The sequence below is a fragment of the Tenrec ecaudatus genome, chromosome 3 (genome assembly GCF_050624435.1).
Source record: "Tenrec ecaudatus isolate mTenEca1 chromosome 3, mTenEca1.hap1, whole genome shotgun sequence".
NCBI lineage: Eukaryota > Metazoa > Chordata > Mammalia > Afrosoricida > Tenrecidae > Tenrec > Tenrec ecaudatus.
In genome coordinates, this window is record NC_134532.1 from 83,181,187 (window position 1) to 83,199,489 (window position 18,303).

An 18,303-nucleotide genomic window follows, 5' to 3' on the forward strand; every position below is an offset into this window, starting at 1 on the left:
TGCAGGGCTCTCCCTGCCATTAGAATAGCCCGTGTGTCTTGTCAGTTGAGAGTCTCTCAGGGAGTGAGCCTATGTCCTGCCTCCAGTGAGCTATTTTATCCCCTGAGCCCCACCAAATGAGGTCATCAAGCAGCGATCTGATTGCCAGGCTAGCCGCCACCCCTTCACTCTTAATCCTCAAATTGACACCAGATTATGCAACTACCACAACCTTAAGTAAAATTAGAGTTGTTTCAAATGATTAAAAGGAAACCCAACAGTGTACTGAGTTGCCCATTGAGCTGTTAACCACAAGATTAGCAGTTTGAAACCTCCAGCCATTCTGGCGGGGAATGTGCACAGACTTACAATATCAAAAACCTACAAGGGAGTTCTAGCCTATTCTTTAGGGTTTGAATCAACATTGACTTGATGGCAGTGAGTTTGTTTGTTTGTTTTGAAACTATTAGAATAATAGCATACAGCATCTTAGACATAGATTCAACTCCAGTTGTTATAATAATCTGTCCCCTTAGGGTGAATAGAGTGACGAAGAGACAAACACAGGCAGACTAGCTGTATAAATTTGTTATAGGAATGGATTGTACATCTATAAAGCCAGGCAGCACCATGCCATGCAGAGTGAATCATATAGGAAGTGTCTTCATGAAAACCAGGAAAGTATATCCATGATAAAAGCATTAGGGCAAAAAAAAAGAGAGAGAGAGAAAGAAAGAAGGAAAATCATTAAGAAAATATCTTGGGGTATACAGCTTCTAGATTCATTGTAAAACCATGAACTGATCACTACTTTGCCAGATGAGAATCTAGGCGGAGTGCTGAGTGCACTTTAAGGAAGTAGAGATGTGATCAGAGGTAGAAAGAAAGGAAAAGACGCCCGAAGTTACAAAATCAGGCAGGTGATGCCGAGCCTCGCTTGACCGCACAAGAAAGAAGAATCCAACTTTCTTCAATGTAAATCCAATGCCCACACGGTACACGTGAGGTATTCTGGCACTCTCTGTCCTTCTTTAGCTGATCCTGATACCAATCATTCTTCTCAGTGCTCTCTTCTTCTCTGAGGGGTGCAACAACCCTTCGGAACGGTTTCACAGAAGTCAAAGACAATATTCACGAGGAGCGTTTATCAGGGAAGTTAACAGGTTACTGAAAACCAGGGTCACCAAATGTTCAGGACACAGTCATTGGCCCATATCTGGTGACTTTGGTCTCATCAAATGTATTTGGCTGGTGGTTCTTCCTTGATAGAGCCAGATTTTCTATCTGTGCTTCTGAGATGTTTTTCTTTTCTAGAGAAATGGCATTGATATAGGTCTTCCAGTATACCATATCTTCAAGGAAGCTAAGTGTATTAGCCTGATTAAGACCCTTTATTTAGTAATATGGAGACTCAGAATACATCCATTAGCAATAGCAAAGAACTTTCTCCAATATGGAGCATAACTACCGGCATAAAGCTAGAATTTACAATGCATCAGTAAAAGGATTATGGATAGAAAACCATATTAAGAAATTTCTCTTTCTTTCAATATTATGAGTGCTCATATGACTAAAATAAAGGGATTTAACTTGAAAAGCAAAAATGTCACACTGGAAACCTGATGATGATGTTGAGGTAGTAATGAGTGATCTAAGAGGAAGTCACTCTAGTCCAGGTCTCTAAGAATGGGCAGGGCTCAATGCAATATGCCTACTCTAACCATATAGAATCATGAAATAGATGACATAAGAGTGGATCCAGACACCCAGGGAGGCAGTCTATACATTGCTCTAAAGATTGGTAATACACATTCTCAAGTGTAGTTACTGAATCGGACACAATTCCTCTCCTGGTGTAAATCGTATTTTAGTGATGGTGAAGCTCCTGCTGTTTGTGGGGCTGGTGGCTGTGCTGCTGTTGCTCTGGGGAGTGGGGGGAGGTCGGGGAGAGGAGGGGGAAAATGATTAGTAGCAGACAATTAAAAATAACAAAATACAAATTCTATATTTATATATGTATAAATAATATTGAAGGAGGGATATCACACAAGGAGATAAACAGTTGGATAGGTACTAAATTATTGATTGTCGGTTCTAATTATTCAGCATAACTATAAACATCACATTTATAATTAATCCTGCTAATGGTCACTCGCTGTTGAATACTATAATCCAATTAGCATCTTCCCCCACCTTCGGACCCAGACACATCCATAAAATGAAGGTCATTTGGTGGAATTAACTAAGGCTCTGAAGGATGATTGAATAAAATAGCATGGACTCACCATCATCAAGTCGATCCCGACGTGTTGCCACCCTCTAGGATAGCATAGAATGTTAGCATCTGTAAATTTCTGAGACCATGACTCTACGGTAATAGAAAGCCTACTCTCTCCCACTGAGGTGCGGGCGGTGTCGAACTGCAGACCTTGCAGTTGGCAGGCCAACAAGAAACGGCTACCCCATCACCCTCACCCTCACATGCACACTCACTGCCATAGACTTGTTTCAAACAGCAAGGCTCACAGCGACCTCCGTGTACAACTGCCCATGTGGATTTCCAAGAGTGTAACTCTTTACAGGGCTGGAAAACCGGGAAATAGCATGGAGTTGGGCGAAAGAACACTTTACTTCAAAGGCAGGCAGAATATTAGCAGAATATTCAAGTCAGTAAAAAGTATGCAAGTAAGCAATATATCTATCTGTGAAATTAGAAAGACAATCTTAACAGGGAAATGAGGACAATGGGGGCTGGAGACGGAAAAATTATGTGTGGTTTAAAGGATATTTATTGTTGATTTTATTTCATGTTATGGATTGTTTAGTATATAAATAATATGTTTCTTTAAGATATGATAAAATAATAATAATTTATAAATTATCAAGGGCACATGAGGGAGGGGAGAGGAAGGAGGGAGGGAGGGAGAAAATGAGGAGTTGATACCAAGGGCTCAAGTAGAAAGCAAATGTTTTGAGAATGTTGAGAGAAACAAATGTACAAAAGTGCTTGACACAATGGATGAATGTGTGGATTGTGATAAGAGTTGTCTGAGCCCCCAATAAACTGATTAAAAATGAGAGAGAAAGAATGACATTTAAATCAATTCTTTAAAAACAAAACCAAAAATCCCCAATTTTCCCAATACCTTATACCTTAAACCTAAATAATAGTTAAAGTAATTAAAAAAATAAGCAGAGGGAAAGTAAAAATTGAAATGAACTTTTAGTCTTTAGTGACAAAAGAGTTCATATAAAAAATGAAGAGAAAAAAAGTTTAAAGCAATGAACATTGTTGTCATGTGCCATTGAGTAGATTCTAATTCATAATAACCCAGTATGTTAGCACTGAACTGCCCTATAATTTACCTAAACTGTAATACTTCCACCACATTTTTCTTTCCATCAGGGAACTTGGTTGGAATCACTGACCTTTCTTTTAACAGCTGAGAGCTTAACCATTCAGTCAAACAATTTTAAGTAAAGGTGTATCAGTGCCAATAAACTCATGCCAAAGTTAATTGCTAAAATGAAATATAAATATTAAGTAAGTTGTTTCAGAAAAATAAAAATCATCAATGTGAGCTGGGATAGTAAGAAAGTTATTATGGGAATCATGGGAGAAAATGAAAACCAGGCATAGTAAAATTTGGAAAAGCATAGAGAACAAAGGATATTTTTAAAAGAATTAAATGCATGTACATATACAACAACTAAGGGATTAGTTTGACAGGAAAAGAGACACTTAGCATAAGATTAATTTCTCAATGTGTGAGAAGTCATTTGTTAATTTTTTCTAAAATCTTATGGGAATGATTTTAGTACAATCATCTGGCAGCAAAATGAAAGATGGCCTGGCATATAGAAAGCTTGAATAAAAGATGATTAATGGTAAAAGACACATGACCTAATACAAGAGGAACTAAGGCAAATGCAGTGTAGATGGAAAGAGAAAGAACGGGCAAATACAAAAGGCATTTCAAATGAATAAGTTCTTCAAATAATAACACTGAAAAGAAGAGAACTGAAGAAAGGGAAGAGTACCTGAGGCTTGGAATGTCCTACTGCGCTAAATTACAAAAATAAAATAACATAATGAGCAGAATAAATAAAAATGAACATATCTGAGCTTAACATATTGAAGTCTGAATTGATTACATGTAAATTGATGAGAGACAAGAACACAAATAATTAATACATTTTGGAACACTTCCTCCTTTTTAGAATGACTAGTGACAGTGATATTGTAGGGAAGTGAAAAGCCTACACTTAAAAAAAATCTTTTGGTATCTTACTGATTATTATTGTATAACCAAAATACTCACAGTTGTAATATTTAAAAAATCAGAGAAAATTTTCAGAAAATGAACAATGAAAACTCTCTTTTAAAAATTACCTGAATAAATAAATGTTTATCACTTCTCTCTCTCTTACTCTAAACTGTTTTAAAGTGTGTCTGAACCCATTTTTTAACTTTAAAAAATTAATTGGGATCAATATATATCAAACCATTGCAACGTTCAATCAAATACAGAATAATTGTACATTTGCTAGCAGTTTCCAAACACTCTTTTTCTCTGTGGACCCTTAACGTCACTCTTAAAATATGGGTTGGAATGTTGACCAAGCATTCAGAGTGTGCACCAATGACGTCAGGTTTCATTGTTTGTTTTTCCTCTTCCTTATTCCATCATAGTCAGAAGATATGGTTAAAGACACGAGTGATTCAATTATTTAAGTAAATTCATGATCCCACGGGAAAAACGCTCACAAAAATAAATTTCACAAAGGAAACAGTTATGATTAATTTCAGAAAAACCATAGACCCTTTGTTCTATTTTACAGAAGCTAAATGCAGTTTGGATTTTACATGAACATCATTCTGAATTGTTTTGCCTATTTGTTTGTTTCTTTGTTTTCTTGACTATATCATTAAAATATTTTCTGGCATGTATTATGAAAAAGACTCTCTCTCTACATATATATATCTATATATGTAAATTGGTTAGGCAAATACTTGTCCTAAAATTATATACATATATTTTTATTATATATATATTTAGGACAAGTATTTGGCTAAGCAATTTAAAGACAGCCCTTGTTGTTAGATGCCACCAACTTGGTTCCAACTCATATAGCAACCCTATATACAACAGAATAAAACATTGCCTAGTCCTGTAACAATTGTTGTTATATTTGAGCACATCAATGAGCCACTATGTCAATCCACCTTGTTGATAAAGGTCTTCCTATGTTTTGCCACCACCACCCCAACTTTACCAAGCATGCTGTCCTTCTTCAGGAACTGATCTCTCCTAACATGTGCAAAGTATTTAAGACAAAATCTCACCAGCCTTGCCTTCAAGGAGCATTCTGATATTTCCATACTTCTTAGACAGATTTGTTTGTTGTTTAGGCATCATGGGACTTTCAATATTCTTCACCAGCCCCAGAATTTGCATGCACTGATTCTTCTTTGGCTTTTCCTTTTTTCTTTCACATGCTTATGAGGTGATTGAAAAGATCAGGGCTTGGGTCAGGTGCACTTTATTCCTCAAAGTAACATCCTTATTTGTCAACACTTTAATGAGGTTGTACACAGCAGTTACCCAATGCAATTCGTGTTTTTATCTCCTGGAAGCAGACGACTGCCTCCATCAGCATTGCCAGTGAAACCAAGAAAGACCAAATCTTGGAGAATTCAACCTTTTCTCCGTTTCTCATTGTGATATTACTGGTCCATTGACTTGTAATTCATACTGAATTGATCTCCATTGGCAAGTACTTTAAGTACACCTCTCTTTCAGCAAGCAAAGTTGTGTCATCTGCAAATAGATGGTTGTTAGTAAGCCTTTCTTCAGTCCAGATGACAACACATTCTTCTTTATATAACCCAACTTCTTTGCACGTTTGCTCAGCAGACAGATTGAATAAGTAGAGGTGAGAGGATACAAATCTGATGCACAACTTCCCTTGCATTCTCTTTTTCTTTTTTAAACATTTTATTAGGGGCTCATACAACTCTTATCACAATCCATACATATGCATACATCAATTGTATAAAGCACATCTGTACATTCTTTGCCCTAAGCATTTTCAGAGCATTTGCTCTCCACTTAAGCCCTTTGCATCAGGTCCTCTTTTTTTCCCCCTCCTTCCACTCCCCACTACCTCATGAGCCTTGATAATTTTAGATTATTATTTTGTCATATCTTGCCCTATCCGGCATCTCCCTTCACTCCCTTCTCTGTTGTCCATCTCCCAGGGAGGAGGTCACATGTGGATCCCTGCAATCAGTTCCCCTTTCCAACCCACTCGCCCTCTACTGTCCCAGTATCGCCCCTCACACTGCTGGTCCTGAAGATATCATCCAACCTGGATTCGCCTGTGTCTCCAGCTCCTATATGCACCAGTGTAAAACCTCTGCTCTATCCAGTCTTGCAATTCAGATCATGGTAGTTGGGGGAGAGGAAGCATCCAGGATCTGGGGGAAAGCTGTATTCTTCATCGGTGCTACATCGCACCCTGACTGACTCATCTCTTCCCCTAGACCCCTCTGTGAGGGGGTCTCCAGTGGCCGACAAATGGACTTTGGATCTCCACTCTGCACTTCCACCTACATTCACTATGGTATATATAAATATTTTTTAAAAATTTTTGATGATGCCTTATACTTGATCCCTTTGGCAACTCGTGATCACGCAGGCTGGTGTGCTTCTTTTTTGGGGGCTTTGTTGCTTCTGAGCTAGATGACCGCTTGTTCACCTTTAAGCCTTTAAGACCCCAGACACTATCTCTTTTGATAGCTGCGCACCATCAGCTTTCTTCGCCACATTTTTTTATGCACCCGTTTGTCCTCAGCGATCATATCACGGAGGTGTGCACCCAATGACATTAATTTTTGTTCTTTGATGCCTGATAACTGATCCCTTCGGGACCATGTGATCACACAGGTTGATATGTTCTTCCATGTGGACTTTGTTTCTTCTGAGCTAGATGGCTGCTTATTTATCTTCAAGCCTTTAAGACCCCAGACACTATCTCTTTTGATAGCCAGGCACCATCAGCTTTCTTCACCACATTTACTTGTTTACCCGCTTTAGCTTCAGCAGTTGTGTCGGGAGGGTGAGCATTGTAGAGTGCCAATTTAATAGAAGAAAGTATTCGTGCATTGAGGGAGTGTTTGAATAGATGCCCAATGTCCTTCTGCCACCTTAATACTAAACCTATAAATATAGACACATAGATCTATTTCCCCATCCTCATATATATATTTGCATGTCTCTTTTTCTTTTGAATGATGGCTACTTGGTTTACGCACAGGGGAGTTGCAGATCAGGGTTGTATCCTTAGGCCATATTGATCCAAACTATATACTGAGGAAATAATAGGAGTCACTGTACTATATTAAAAAAGAAAGCATCAATTTTGTAGGAAGTCTTATTAACATACTTTGATATTCAAAAGATAGAACTTTGCTTTCTGAACCTGAACAAGAAGTTCAAAGACTACAATCCTCAGTGTTGAATACATTTTGACATAAAACAAACACCTCACAACTGGACCAATGTACAGCATCACCACAAAAGGGAAAAAGATGAAAAGTATCATGGATCCACAATCTACAAACAGACACAGCAGTGAAGAAATCAAAAACTCACAGCACTGGGAAAACCGGTGGCAAAGGACATCTTTCACGTGTTCAATGATGTCACTTTGAGGACTCGGGTGATTCTGACCCATGACCTGCTATTTTTAATGACTTCTTAAGAATGTGAAAGCTGGACAATGACTAAGGAAGACTGAAGAAAAATAGATGTTTCTGAGTTTTGCAATTGGCAAAGGATATTGAACATACATTGATGGCTAGAAGAATAACCCTGTCTTTAAGGAGGGATGGATATTATGGTTTTAGAAGAAATCATAGCAAGACTTTATATCATCTTCTCTGGACATGCTATCAGGAGAACCAGTACCTGGAGTAGGATATCAAGCTTGGCAAATTAGAGGGTTGTACGTTCACTCAGCCAGTGAAAAGACAATGGCCCTTAATCAGATGGATTGACCAAGTGACTATACAAATAGGGTCAAACATGACATTGAGTGTTAGGATAGCACAGGACACAGAAGATCCAACTGGATGGCACTTAAGAAGAATATATATATAAATACACACATATATATAACATACATATTCTTAACACATATATAACATACAAATATATTTACATTTACATATATAAACATGTTAATATACATATATAAAATGTTGCTACTAGGACATGCATGACTTTTCCAAACAACTACAGTTGTAACCTATGATACATTTTTCTTAGTCTATGTAGGGTGTCTTCTTACAAACAAAAGTCCAATCCAAGCAATGTGAGACTTGCTCAAATAATGATAGTGATTGTTTGCGTGGGAATTCCATATGGGTAATCTTATGAGATTTTTTTCTCAAAGACACAGATAGCTTACTTTGAAGAAGTTCTAAAAAAAAAAATTAAAGCTTCATTGGCAAATAAAAGTCCAGGAATGTTTGCCAATGATTTGTTGTTTTTTCCTTTCATCATGAAAATGCATTGGCTCATCCTTTCAGGGTAGCAAGGGCTGATGTGCAAGTTTCATGGGGAAACAACACCCCTCCCCCACCCTACAGTCCTGACCTTGTGCCTTTAGATTTCTTTTATTCACAACTCAAAACTCAAACCAAACCCGACCCCCTGCCATGGAAGCACCTCTGACTCACAGTGGGTTTCTGAGATCATCATGATTTACAGGAACAGACAGCCTCTTCTTTTTGACCAGAGTGGCCAGAGAAACAGCTCAATGTGTAACTGATTCTGCCACTTGGGTTCCCTACAATTCAAAGAACATTTAAAAGAGACTCAGTTTGAGTCACTGAAAAATGCCAAAGTCCAGAACGCACAATTCTTTCACCCCATTACCATCAAGTCAATTCCCACTTACAGAGACTCTAAGCCCAGGAAAGAACCCCCTCTGTGGGTTTCGCAGGCTGTAATTCTTTACAGGGTTAGAAAGCCTCACGTTTTCTGCTAGCCACTCAGAGGGACAACTAGGAGGCTTTCTAATTCCTAGTTTGTAACTAGGAAACCACCAGGGACCGTTCTACCCTATCATACAAGGTCTCCATGAGTACCATCTGCTTGATGGGTGTTGACAGTGAGATCTGTAAATTCACAAGAGTAGACCCGTTCTTTTTTTCCCCCCAGAGGAGCTGCTGGTGTATTTGAAAACCTGACCTTGCCACTAGCACCTGATAGTGCCACCGCAGCGTCTTTACACAAGCAAAGACGCATTGTAAGGAGAACTCAGCATTAGCTTCAAAGCCCTGCTACTCAAAAGTGTGGGTCCAGGAGCTTGTGAGACATGTACTCCCGGGACCCAGTCACAGTTCCTGAGTTAAATTCTGCTTTTTAACAACATCTAGGTGATTCTTATCTGTTTTAAAGTTTGAAAAACATTATATTATCCTTACATAAATTGATTCATATAATTTCATTTTGCAAGTAAATTATCGTGATCCAATCAGAGGTATTAACATTCAATTTTTAAAATATGATTCAAGACATATGAGCAATTGTACTTTTTGAGAGAGGAAAAGAAAGCACGTAGAGTTTCCTACGTGGTTGCAATTGTTAGATATTTCCACATTAATTCATTCTTTTCATCCTTCTTCCAGCTCTGTGACTCTGTGTGTGAAAACAAGACCTGGAGAAATATCTATTCTAAACAACAGACATTGAATGCTAAACTCCTGGCTGTCCTGGGAGTAAAATAAGCGCCCCTAATAAGTTAGCAAACACTAAAGAAAGAGCTTAAGAGATCTTTGAAAAAATGTACACTCGGAGAAGTGAAGTTGGAAAAAACTTGTACTGCTAAAAGTTCATTCCTATTGATTTCCCTGTAACACGCTTTTATCAACGTGGCTCTCCAAAACTGGCAAGTTTGTTTAGCAATGTAATAGGGGGAACCAGGGAGCCCTGGAGCCTGGGACAAAGCAGGAATCTGCAGAACTTTGTGGAGCGATGCTGGCCCTCAGCCAGGACTCAGGAGGCCTCCCCCGGGTTTCACAGGCAGAAAGTGATAGGTCGGGAGCCACATTGGAGACCCGAGCCCCGCGTCAGGCCCCGCGGGCGGGTGGGTTTTCCCCGGGCCACTCCCCTAAACTTCCTCTTCCCCACCGGCCACCTCCTCCGGGTTCCCGCTGCACGCCTGCGGCGGGGGAGGGGCGCCCAGCGCTGGGGGCGCGGGCCAGGAGAAAGTCTTGGAAACATTTTTTCAAAGCAAACAGTGCCCTTGGCAGCGAGCGCGCGGGAAGTTCAGCGCACGAGTTCCGGTTGCCTGCCCAGCCTACCGCAACGTGGGTGAGCCCCTAGCCCCCCGCCAGGCCCGCGCCCCGGACGCCCGCCAGCCTCCCGCCCGCGCCCCCTCGGAGGGGCGACCGGAATTGCGGGGTCTCCGTAACTTTGCTTCGCTGCAGCGGCGCGCGCGGGACTGGAGCCCTGCCTTTGGGGGCCCCGAGCGCCGATCCGGAGCGATCCTTGCGGGCCCCGCGTGGCTGACCCCCATCCCCCCCCCCCCCGGAGGAGCTCTTTCCCCCGGCAGCTTGAACTTGAAAGCAGCCGCCCAGGCCCGGTGGCATTCACCACTCGCGACAGCCAGCGACCTGGGCGCCCGTGGGGAAAGCCCTGATTGGGGGAGGGAGGTGGCCCCTGGAAGACGGCGCCAAAGTTGGCGAGTCAGGAACTTCTGGCTGATCGGTTCATTGAGCTGTCTGAGTTCCCTGGACAACTTCCAGGGAGGGCTGGCTCGGTCGCGGTCGCGCATTTTCTGAGCCACACCGAGCTGTGCCTGCGCCCCGTCGCTCCGCCTGGAAGCTGGGACCTGGAGCCCACTCCCCCTGGGCCTGTCCCGGGCTGAGCTCGGGCCTGGCTATTCCCGCCAGAGTCTCGCTCCAAGAATTCGTGGGACACGTTTGAGCTCAGTGCCAGCCAGGGAGATGAATGTGGCAGCCAAGTACCGCATGGCCTCTCTGTACGTGGGTGACCTCCACGCCGATGTCACCGAGGACCTGCTGTTTAGGAAGTTCAGCACCGTGGGGCCTGTGCTGTCCATCCGCATTTGCAGGGACCTGCTCACCCGCCGCTCCCTGGGCTATGCCTACGTGAACTTCCTGCAGCTGGCGGATGCTCAGAAGGCCCTGGACACCATGAACTTTGATGAGATCAAGGGCAAGTCCATCCGTCTCATGTGGTCCCAACGTGATGCCTACTTAAGGAAGTCTGGAATCGGGAACATATTCATCAAGAATCTGGACAAATCCATTGATAACAAAGCCCTTTATGAACTGTTTTCCCCTTTCGGGAAGATTCTGTCGTCCAAGGTGATGATGGATGATCAAGGCTCCAAAGGTTATGCCTTTGTACACTTTCAGAACCAGATTGCTGCAGACAGGGCCATTGAGGAGATGAACGGGGCATTGCTCAAGAGCTGCCGATTGTCCGTTAGCAGGTTCAAGACCCGCCAAGATCGAGAAGCCGAGCTCAGAAACAAAACCAATGAATTCACCAATGTTTACATTAAAAACTTTGGGGTTTGCATGGACGAAAAGCGACTGAAGGACATTTTCAGCCAATACGGTACAACTCTGAGTGTTAAGGTGATGACCGATTCCAGTGGAAAATCCAAAGGTTTTGGCTTTGTGAGTTTTGACAGCCACGAGGCTGCCAAAAAGGCTGTGGAAGAAATGAATGGAAAGGAACTAAACGGGCAGCTGATCTTTGTAAGCCGAGCGCAAAAGAAAATAGAGCGGCAAGCGGAGCTAAAGAAAATGTTTCAACAGATAAGGGAAGAGAGAACTCAGTGGAGCCAGGGAGTGAAGCTCTATATTAAGAACCTTGACGACACCATTGATGATGAAAAACTACGGAGAGAATTTTCCTCCTTTGGATCAGTTTGCAGAGTTAAGGTGATGCGGGAAGACGGGAGAAGTAAAGGGTTTGGGTTGATCTGCTTTTCCTCCCTCGAGGAGGCTACCAACGCAATGGCTGAGATGAATGGCCGCTTCTTGGGCACCAAGCCTCTCAACATTGCCCTGGCACAGAGGCAAGAAGAAAGGAAGCCATGCTTCACCAGCCAATATTTGCTGTAGGTGGGCAAATAATGTCATTCCTGCCTCAAGTGCCCTTAGTAAATTTCTGACGCTGTTGGGTGGGCCCTTAATTAGTAAACTGTGATAAAAGGGGTATGTGTGTGTGTGTGTGTGTGCGCGCGCGCGCGCATGTGTGTTTTAAAATAAAGGAATCTTAGAAGCTTAGTTCTAATTATACTATTATCGTTTCTCTTTTATCCTTTTTATGATGTATTCATAGCAATAAGTATAATTCTCACAACCATGGCGTCCATACCAACGTATCCTTATAAATATAATTAAATATACTTTTATAACCTCGTGAACTAATTGAAGTGAACTAATTTGAGTGTATTACTTATTTTCTTTCTTATTCTAATAACATCGCCAACATTAACATTTTCTGTGGATAGATTATCAAAATAATTCTTCTGTCTCAGGATCCCAAGCAAATTTATTATTACAAAACTATATTTTCCAATTTTCTTTTAAGTTTTTATTGAGAGAAAACAAAAGTTTAAAACCCAAATGTACAATTTGAGTTAAATATTTAATTACATTCTTAATATGTATAATATGAGAAAAGATTGATTTTCACTAATGGCTGGAGCTCAGATGAGGGTTTTTTTCAATACTGCCTACAGGTCTGCTGCAGAGGATTTTTTCCCCACTGGCTTCCTATAATTCAGGTATTTGGTAGTTATCTAGATTTTGACTTGATTGTTCCGTCCATTAAATTTTAAACTTATTTCAATTCAGGTGATCAAAGGATGGCTTAAACTTACATATCTTCGTCTATAGATGCCTTAAGTTTATACCAGATGCCAATGTTATGAAAATCATGTTTAGAACATATTATGCCTAGCTAACAGCTTTATTTTTATGTCAATTTTATATTGCTCTACTGATAATTTCTCAGGGGTTGGAGAAGAAGAAAAATTTCCTTATTTTTATGAACTCATGATTATTTTATTAGAAACATGAGAATCTAGGTAAACTTTTAAAGTTCACATTTAACCTTGATTGAAGCTCATTCAGTGTATTTTCTGATAAATGAAAATGATGCCTTATACTGTTTCCTAAATATTACACATATTAATTCAGTTTATTTTCCAGACCTCTCCATCCTTCTTATCTTTCAGAAACATTACTCAGGTCATTTATATACTTGCTTTAAGGATTTTTTAAATATTTATCTATGATATATGCCATTTCAAATACATTTGGAAATAGAATAATAAGTAATTTATTTCATTTAAATAATTGCTTTAAAATTCTGACTCATTGATGCCAAAGTATCTAGGAAATGTATTTTATTATTTGTTTTTTTCTCGTTGTTTTGGGGTTTTTTGCTTCTACTTCATGCATTAAACCAAAAACCAAATCAAGCCCACTGCCAACAATTTAACTCTGACTCACAGCAATTGTATATAGGAAAAAAAATTACAATTATTATCTATGGCAATATATTTTATGAAACAATGAGAAAATCTATTTCCATTTTTAAGTGTATGTTCACAGTTTCAAAATCAGATGATCTTTAGTGCAGTGAGAAAATGTGTAAGCAGTATGTTTGAGTCTCTTATGGAGGCTTGTTGTTAGGGACCATGGAGGAATTTCCAACTCATAGAGACCTTCTATGCAACAGAATGCACCACTGCCTGGTCCTGCAGCATCCTCCAAATTATGCTGATATTTGAACCATTATTGCAGGCAGTGCGTCAGTCTGTCTTGTTGAGGGTCTTGCTCTTGTCCCCACTCTTCCACTTGACCAAGCATGAGATCCTTTTCCAGTGATTGGTCTCTCCTGATAATATGTCCAAAGTACTTTAGACTAAGTCTCACCATCCTAGCTTCTCAGGAACATTATGGCTGTACTTCTTCCATGATGCATTTGTTTGTTCTTTTGGTAGCCTGAGTACTTTCATCAACACCATAATTCTTATGCAGGCAGATCGTAAAATATGTTTCATTTCCTCCTGGTTTTTGGTGTTTTTATTTTCTGTATACATATATACACAGATAATTTAACAAAAATATAATCTTATTGTAAATCTTTAACATTTTCTTAATATGCCAGTACATTATGGTCAACTATGTTCACAAAAATTTATAATTTTAATGACTTATGTTTCCTGCAATAATGTTACCACAATATAACTAATTTTGAATTGATAAGCATACAAATATTAATTTATTCCTCCTTTAACATTTTTTTATGTTGAACAATTTGGGCTGAACGTATTTGTAAGTTCGTGTGTGCTGATGTATCCAATCACTTACTAAAGAAAATATTAGAGGTGAAATTAATAGTTAAAGGAAAATTTTTTTAATGTTGATTAGTATTACACAAATACTGTCTAGAAAATCTGTACCACTCCAATTTCCATTGTCTATATAAAGTAATGCCATTTTCATATACTCCAAAGAGCGTGAAGTTTTGTCTTTCGCTTTAAGTTGGTCATTTTAATTTGTTCTGTAAGTTACCATTACTTCATGATTGTTTTATTTCAATTGTTTTTTTATCCTTACAGATATTAAACTTAATTTCTTATGCCTAGTGGTTATTTAAATGTTCACATTTTTAGTTAAGTTTTCATAATCTTAGTCTAGTGTTATTTTAAACATAAATGAATATGAGATATTTCTTTAGGTATGAAAGTAAAAGTTTAGATCTGTTTTTCCTTCCCAATATTCTCTTTGTTTATATTTGGAAAATTACCTCAATGTTTAAAATTTTTATACTCAGAATTTTAACTCTTATAGATAAGATTTTGATATCCTGAATCCAAATACATCTAAACCATTTATATGTACAATTCAACTGTATTTTCTTCTGTATTAAGAATATCAAAATTTCAATATGTTATACACATTTGTATATAGACTGTCTAGAGCCAATAGCACATTTTTAAAATGCCATGCTTTACATTCTTCAGTAACATAGAGTATTGGTGAATACTGAGCTATCCTAAGAATTTATGTCTAACTCATATGGCAACTATTAATTTATTGGCTCTCTGATTCACTATGTTCACAAATACTTATCTCAACATCAGAGTTTTAAAAGGGCCCCTGGAAACAGAATTGGCGAGTGGTTGTAGGTGTAGCATGGATTGGCAGTGCCTTCTGAATATCGCAATCTACCCAAATGTTCAAATATTATGATACATAGATTACAAAGACAATAAGGAATTAGTTTTCTTGAATATGCAGGATTCAACATGCTATCAAATGCCTGAATTCCTTGGTGGTGCATATGGTTGTGTTTCCTGTCTATATAAATTGTGACTGATAGTTTAATGAAGCACAGTAATCACTATTATTTGCAGAAGTAGCTTATTTTAATATTTATGTAGTGAATCATCTTATTGGTCTGTGTGGATATCATTGATTAACTCATTTGAATTTTGCTTATTCAACATCTTTGTGTGTATGCATTATATGAAGCCATTCTAAGTGGCAATTGAATGACCCAGAGAACCAATTGAGGGTCGATTTTTTAAGAGTTTGAAATGTTACATGCCTGAGTGTCTTGTAAAAGAAATAAAATTTTCACATTTCTCATATGCATTCCAGTAAAAACTACATAGAGCTACATTGATTCATGATGTGCACTTAGCCCAACCCACACACATTGAAAAATCTCTTGTACCTTGCTTACCTGTAAAGCCAGTTAAATAAATATGTGCCTGTTAAAATTTTATATCTTAATTTTTAAATGGTGACTTGTATTTTGAAAAAATAAAATCTTTCATAAGTTTATCTATCCATATACTTAAACAAGCCATTGAGAAAAGATCAAATAAAGTCTGATCTGGAGAAGATGTATCTGGAAATTATTTTTATGTTATTTTTTAAACAATGTAATCCTTCTTAAAAGTCGATGTATTCTAAGAAATAAATGTTGAACAACTTGTATTTTTACATTAAGAGACTCATAATTCATGTTTTAAAAGCAAACGCCCATATTTAATATGGTGCCTGGTTTTAAGTGACTCACATTTCCGGAACCACAGTAACTAGAAAACATGAATATAAATCAGGTTTCAGTGAAGAGTAATTCACTATTTTCTGGATTAAATTAAAGTATAATTCTGCATTTAATTTTTAAATAGTGATATCTGGACTGTAGTTCTGAACTGTTACTTACGTAGGAATTCTAGATTAAATAAAAAATAATTCAGCTAGATTACTGAAGGTTTAGTATTTATATGTTATATTAATAAAAATGTGCATCATGTGATGTAAAGTAGATAATTGTGTGGTTAGGTGTGATCAAGTCATTTTTCACTCATAACAGCCCTATTATAAACTGTACACTAGAACAATACACTCCCCGATCTCACACTCTGCTCACAAGGGTTGTCATCTATCTAGAAAAGATGAATTTGTAATCAATATTATTCAAAGTAGAACAAATTAGATATTCTCCGATGGTTCCAGGTTGTTTTTGTTTGTATTCAATAGAAAACTCACCTGGAGAAGAAGTTTCAGTGACAAGTTGCCGCTGGAATTCTTGTCATTATACTCAGACATAACAGTCACAGGTTGATACCTTTCCTGGAAACTCTGTAACAGCCCTTTTCACCACCCACAGTTCTCATTGCCTCATCGTTAAGCTTGATGTCCCCAAATGTTCTCCTAGAATGGGGGAAGAGGTTGGCTTTCCAAGTTCTATTCAGGAAAAGTTCTGATAGGAATGAAATGGAATGGACCTAAGTGTATGCATTCAGTCTGGCACTGTGTACTAACTACCCAGTCAATCCTGACTCATAATGATCCTATGAAGTATAGCCGCAGTATAGTTTCACTGGCTGTACTCTTAACAGGAGGAAGACATGGCGATACCATGGGTTAAGTGCTTGCCCTAAGGTGTAAATTTACCGATCATGGAGAAGAAAGATGAGGCACTCTTCTGTAAAGATTTACAGCCACAGACAGCCTGTGGAAGAGTTCTACTCATCTGCTAGGGTAGCTTTGAGTTGGAATCACGGTAGTGGGCTTACTCTTTACTGGAGCAGATCACCAAGAGTCTTCACCCATGTACCTGCTGATTAGTACACACCACTAACCTTTTATTAATCAGATTGCTTGGCAGTTGAGACACCAGCACTCATTATATATTCAATATTGCCCCTAAATCCTGCATAAAGACTCATGATGACAAAACAGTTACATGCTCCACTGCTATCCAAAAGACAGGCTGCTCAAACGATCATGCCAGGGGAGAAAAGTTTAGCAATCTGCTCCCATAGGGATTATAACTAGAAAACCCCACAAAAGAGTTCTACTCTATCACATGGGTTCTATGAGTCAAAAATAATTTGACGACATCCAACAATAACAAAGCACTACTAAAACCTGAAAATAATAAATAACAACTGTATACCTGGTTTGTTTTTCAGTACCTATTCAACATTTTCCTTTTCTTTGGACATACTTCCATATAGTTGTCAAACATCCCATTTTCTTCCATAAAACTCTTCAATATTTAACTCAAAATGATGATTGAGTCTAAAAACAAGCTACATAATAGTAAGGGAAAATTATACAAATGTACTTGTTAATATTTTCTATAACTTTTATATTTCATGAAATTTGGATTATTTCACAATATTTTATTACTGTATATACTTGAGTATAAGCCAACCTGAATATAAGCCGAGGCACCAAATTGGACCACAAAAAATTGGGAAAATTTATTGGCTCGAGTGTAAGCATGGAGTGGGAAGTGCAGTAGGTACTGGTAAATTTCAAAATAAAAATAGATACCAATGAAATTACATTACTTGAGGCAACAATAGGTTAAATGTTTTTGAATATTTATTTCATAGTAAGAGTAAACTAGCTCTGTAAGTGGAAAAGAGGGTCAACAAAAACAATATGGTATCAACAATAACTTTAAAAGTACGAAACCCACAGCTCAATCATCAACCTAGCTAAAACACAAGAGTGAAAATCCTTCGAAACTGAATTCCTCCTCCTCATCTGTGTGCCCAACCAGAGCTTCAGCGTTCGCTGGTGTGAGGTGAGCAGCAGAGACATGGTCCTCATCACTGAGATCACCGTCATCACCATCGCTGCTGTCGTTCTCACACAAAGTGCTGTCTTCACTGTCATCCATAGCATTATTAATGCCACATTTCTTGAAGGAGCGTTGCACCATGTCC

At 38.7% G+C, this 18,303-nt stretch overlaps 1 protein-coding gene across 1 annotated transcript; it reads left to right on the top strand.

Moving 5' to 3' along the window:
* The first annotated feature begins 10,186 nt into the window (after nt 1–10,186).
* Nucleotides 10,187–16,024, top strand: PABPC4L (poly(A) binding protein cytoplasmic 4 like). Its single transcript, XM_075543786.1, has one exon. The coding sequence runs from the start codon at nt 11,000–11,002 to the stop codon at nt 12,149–12,151; it is 1,152 nt and encodes a 383-aa protein (XP_075399901.1). The 5' UTR covers nt 10,187–10,999; the 3' UTR covers nt 12,152–16,024.
* Nucleotides 16,025–18,303: the final 2,279 nt, after the last annotated feature.

Excerpts from the sequence above, each read along its gene's own strand:
- PABPC4L (XM_075543786.1), top strand. The coding sequence starts at position 11,000 with ATGAATGTGGCAGCCAAGTACCGCATGGCCTCTCTGTACGTGGGTGAC.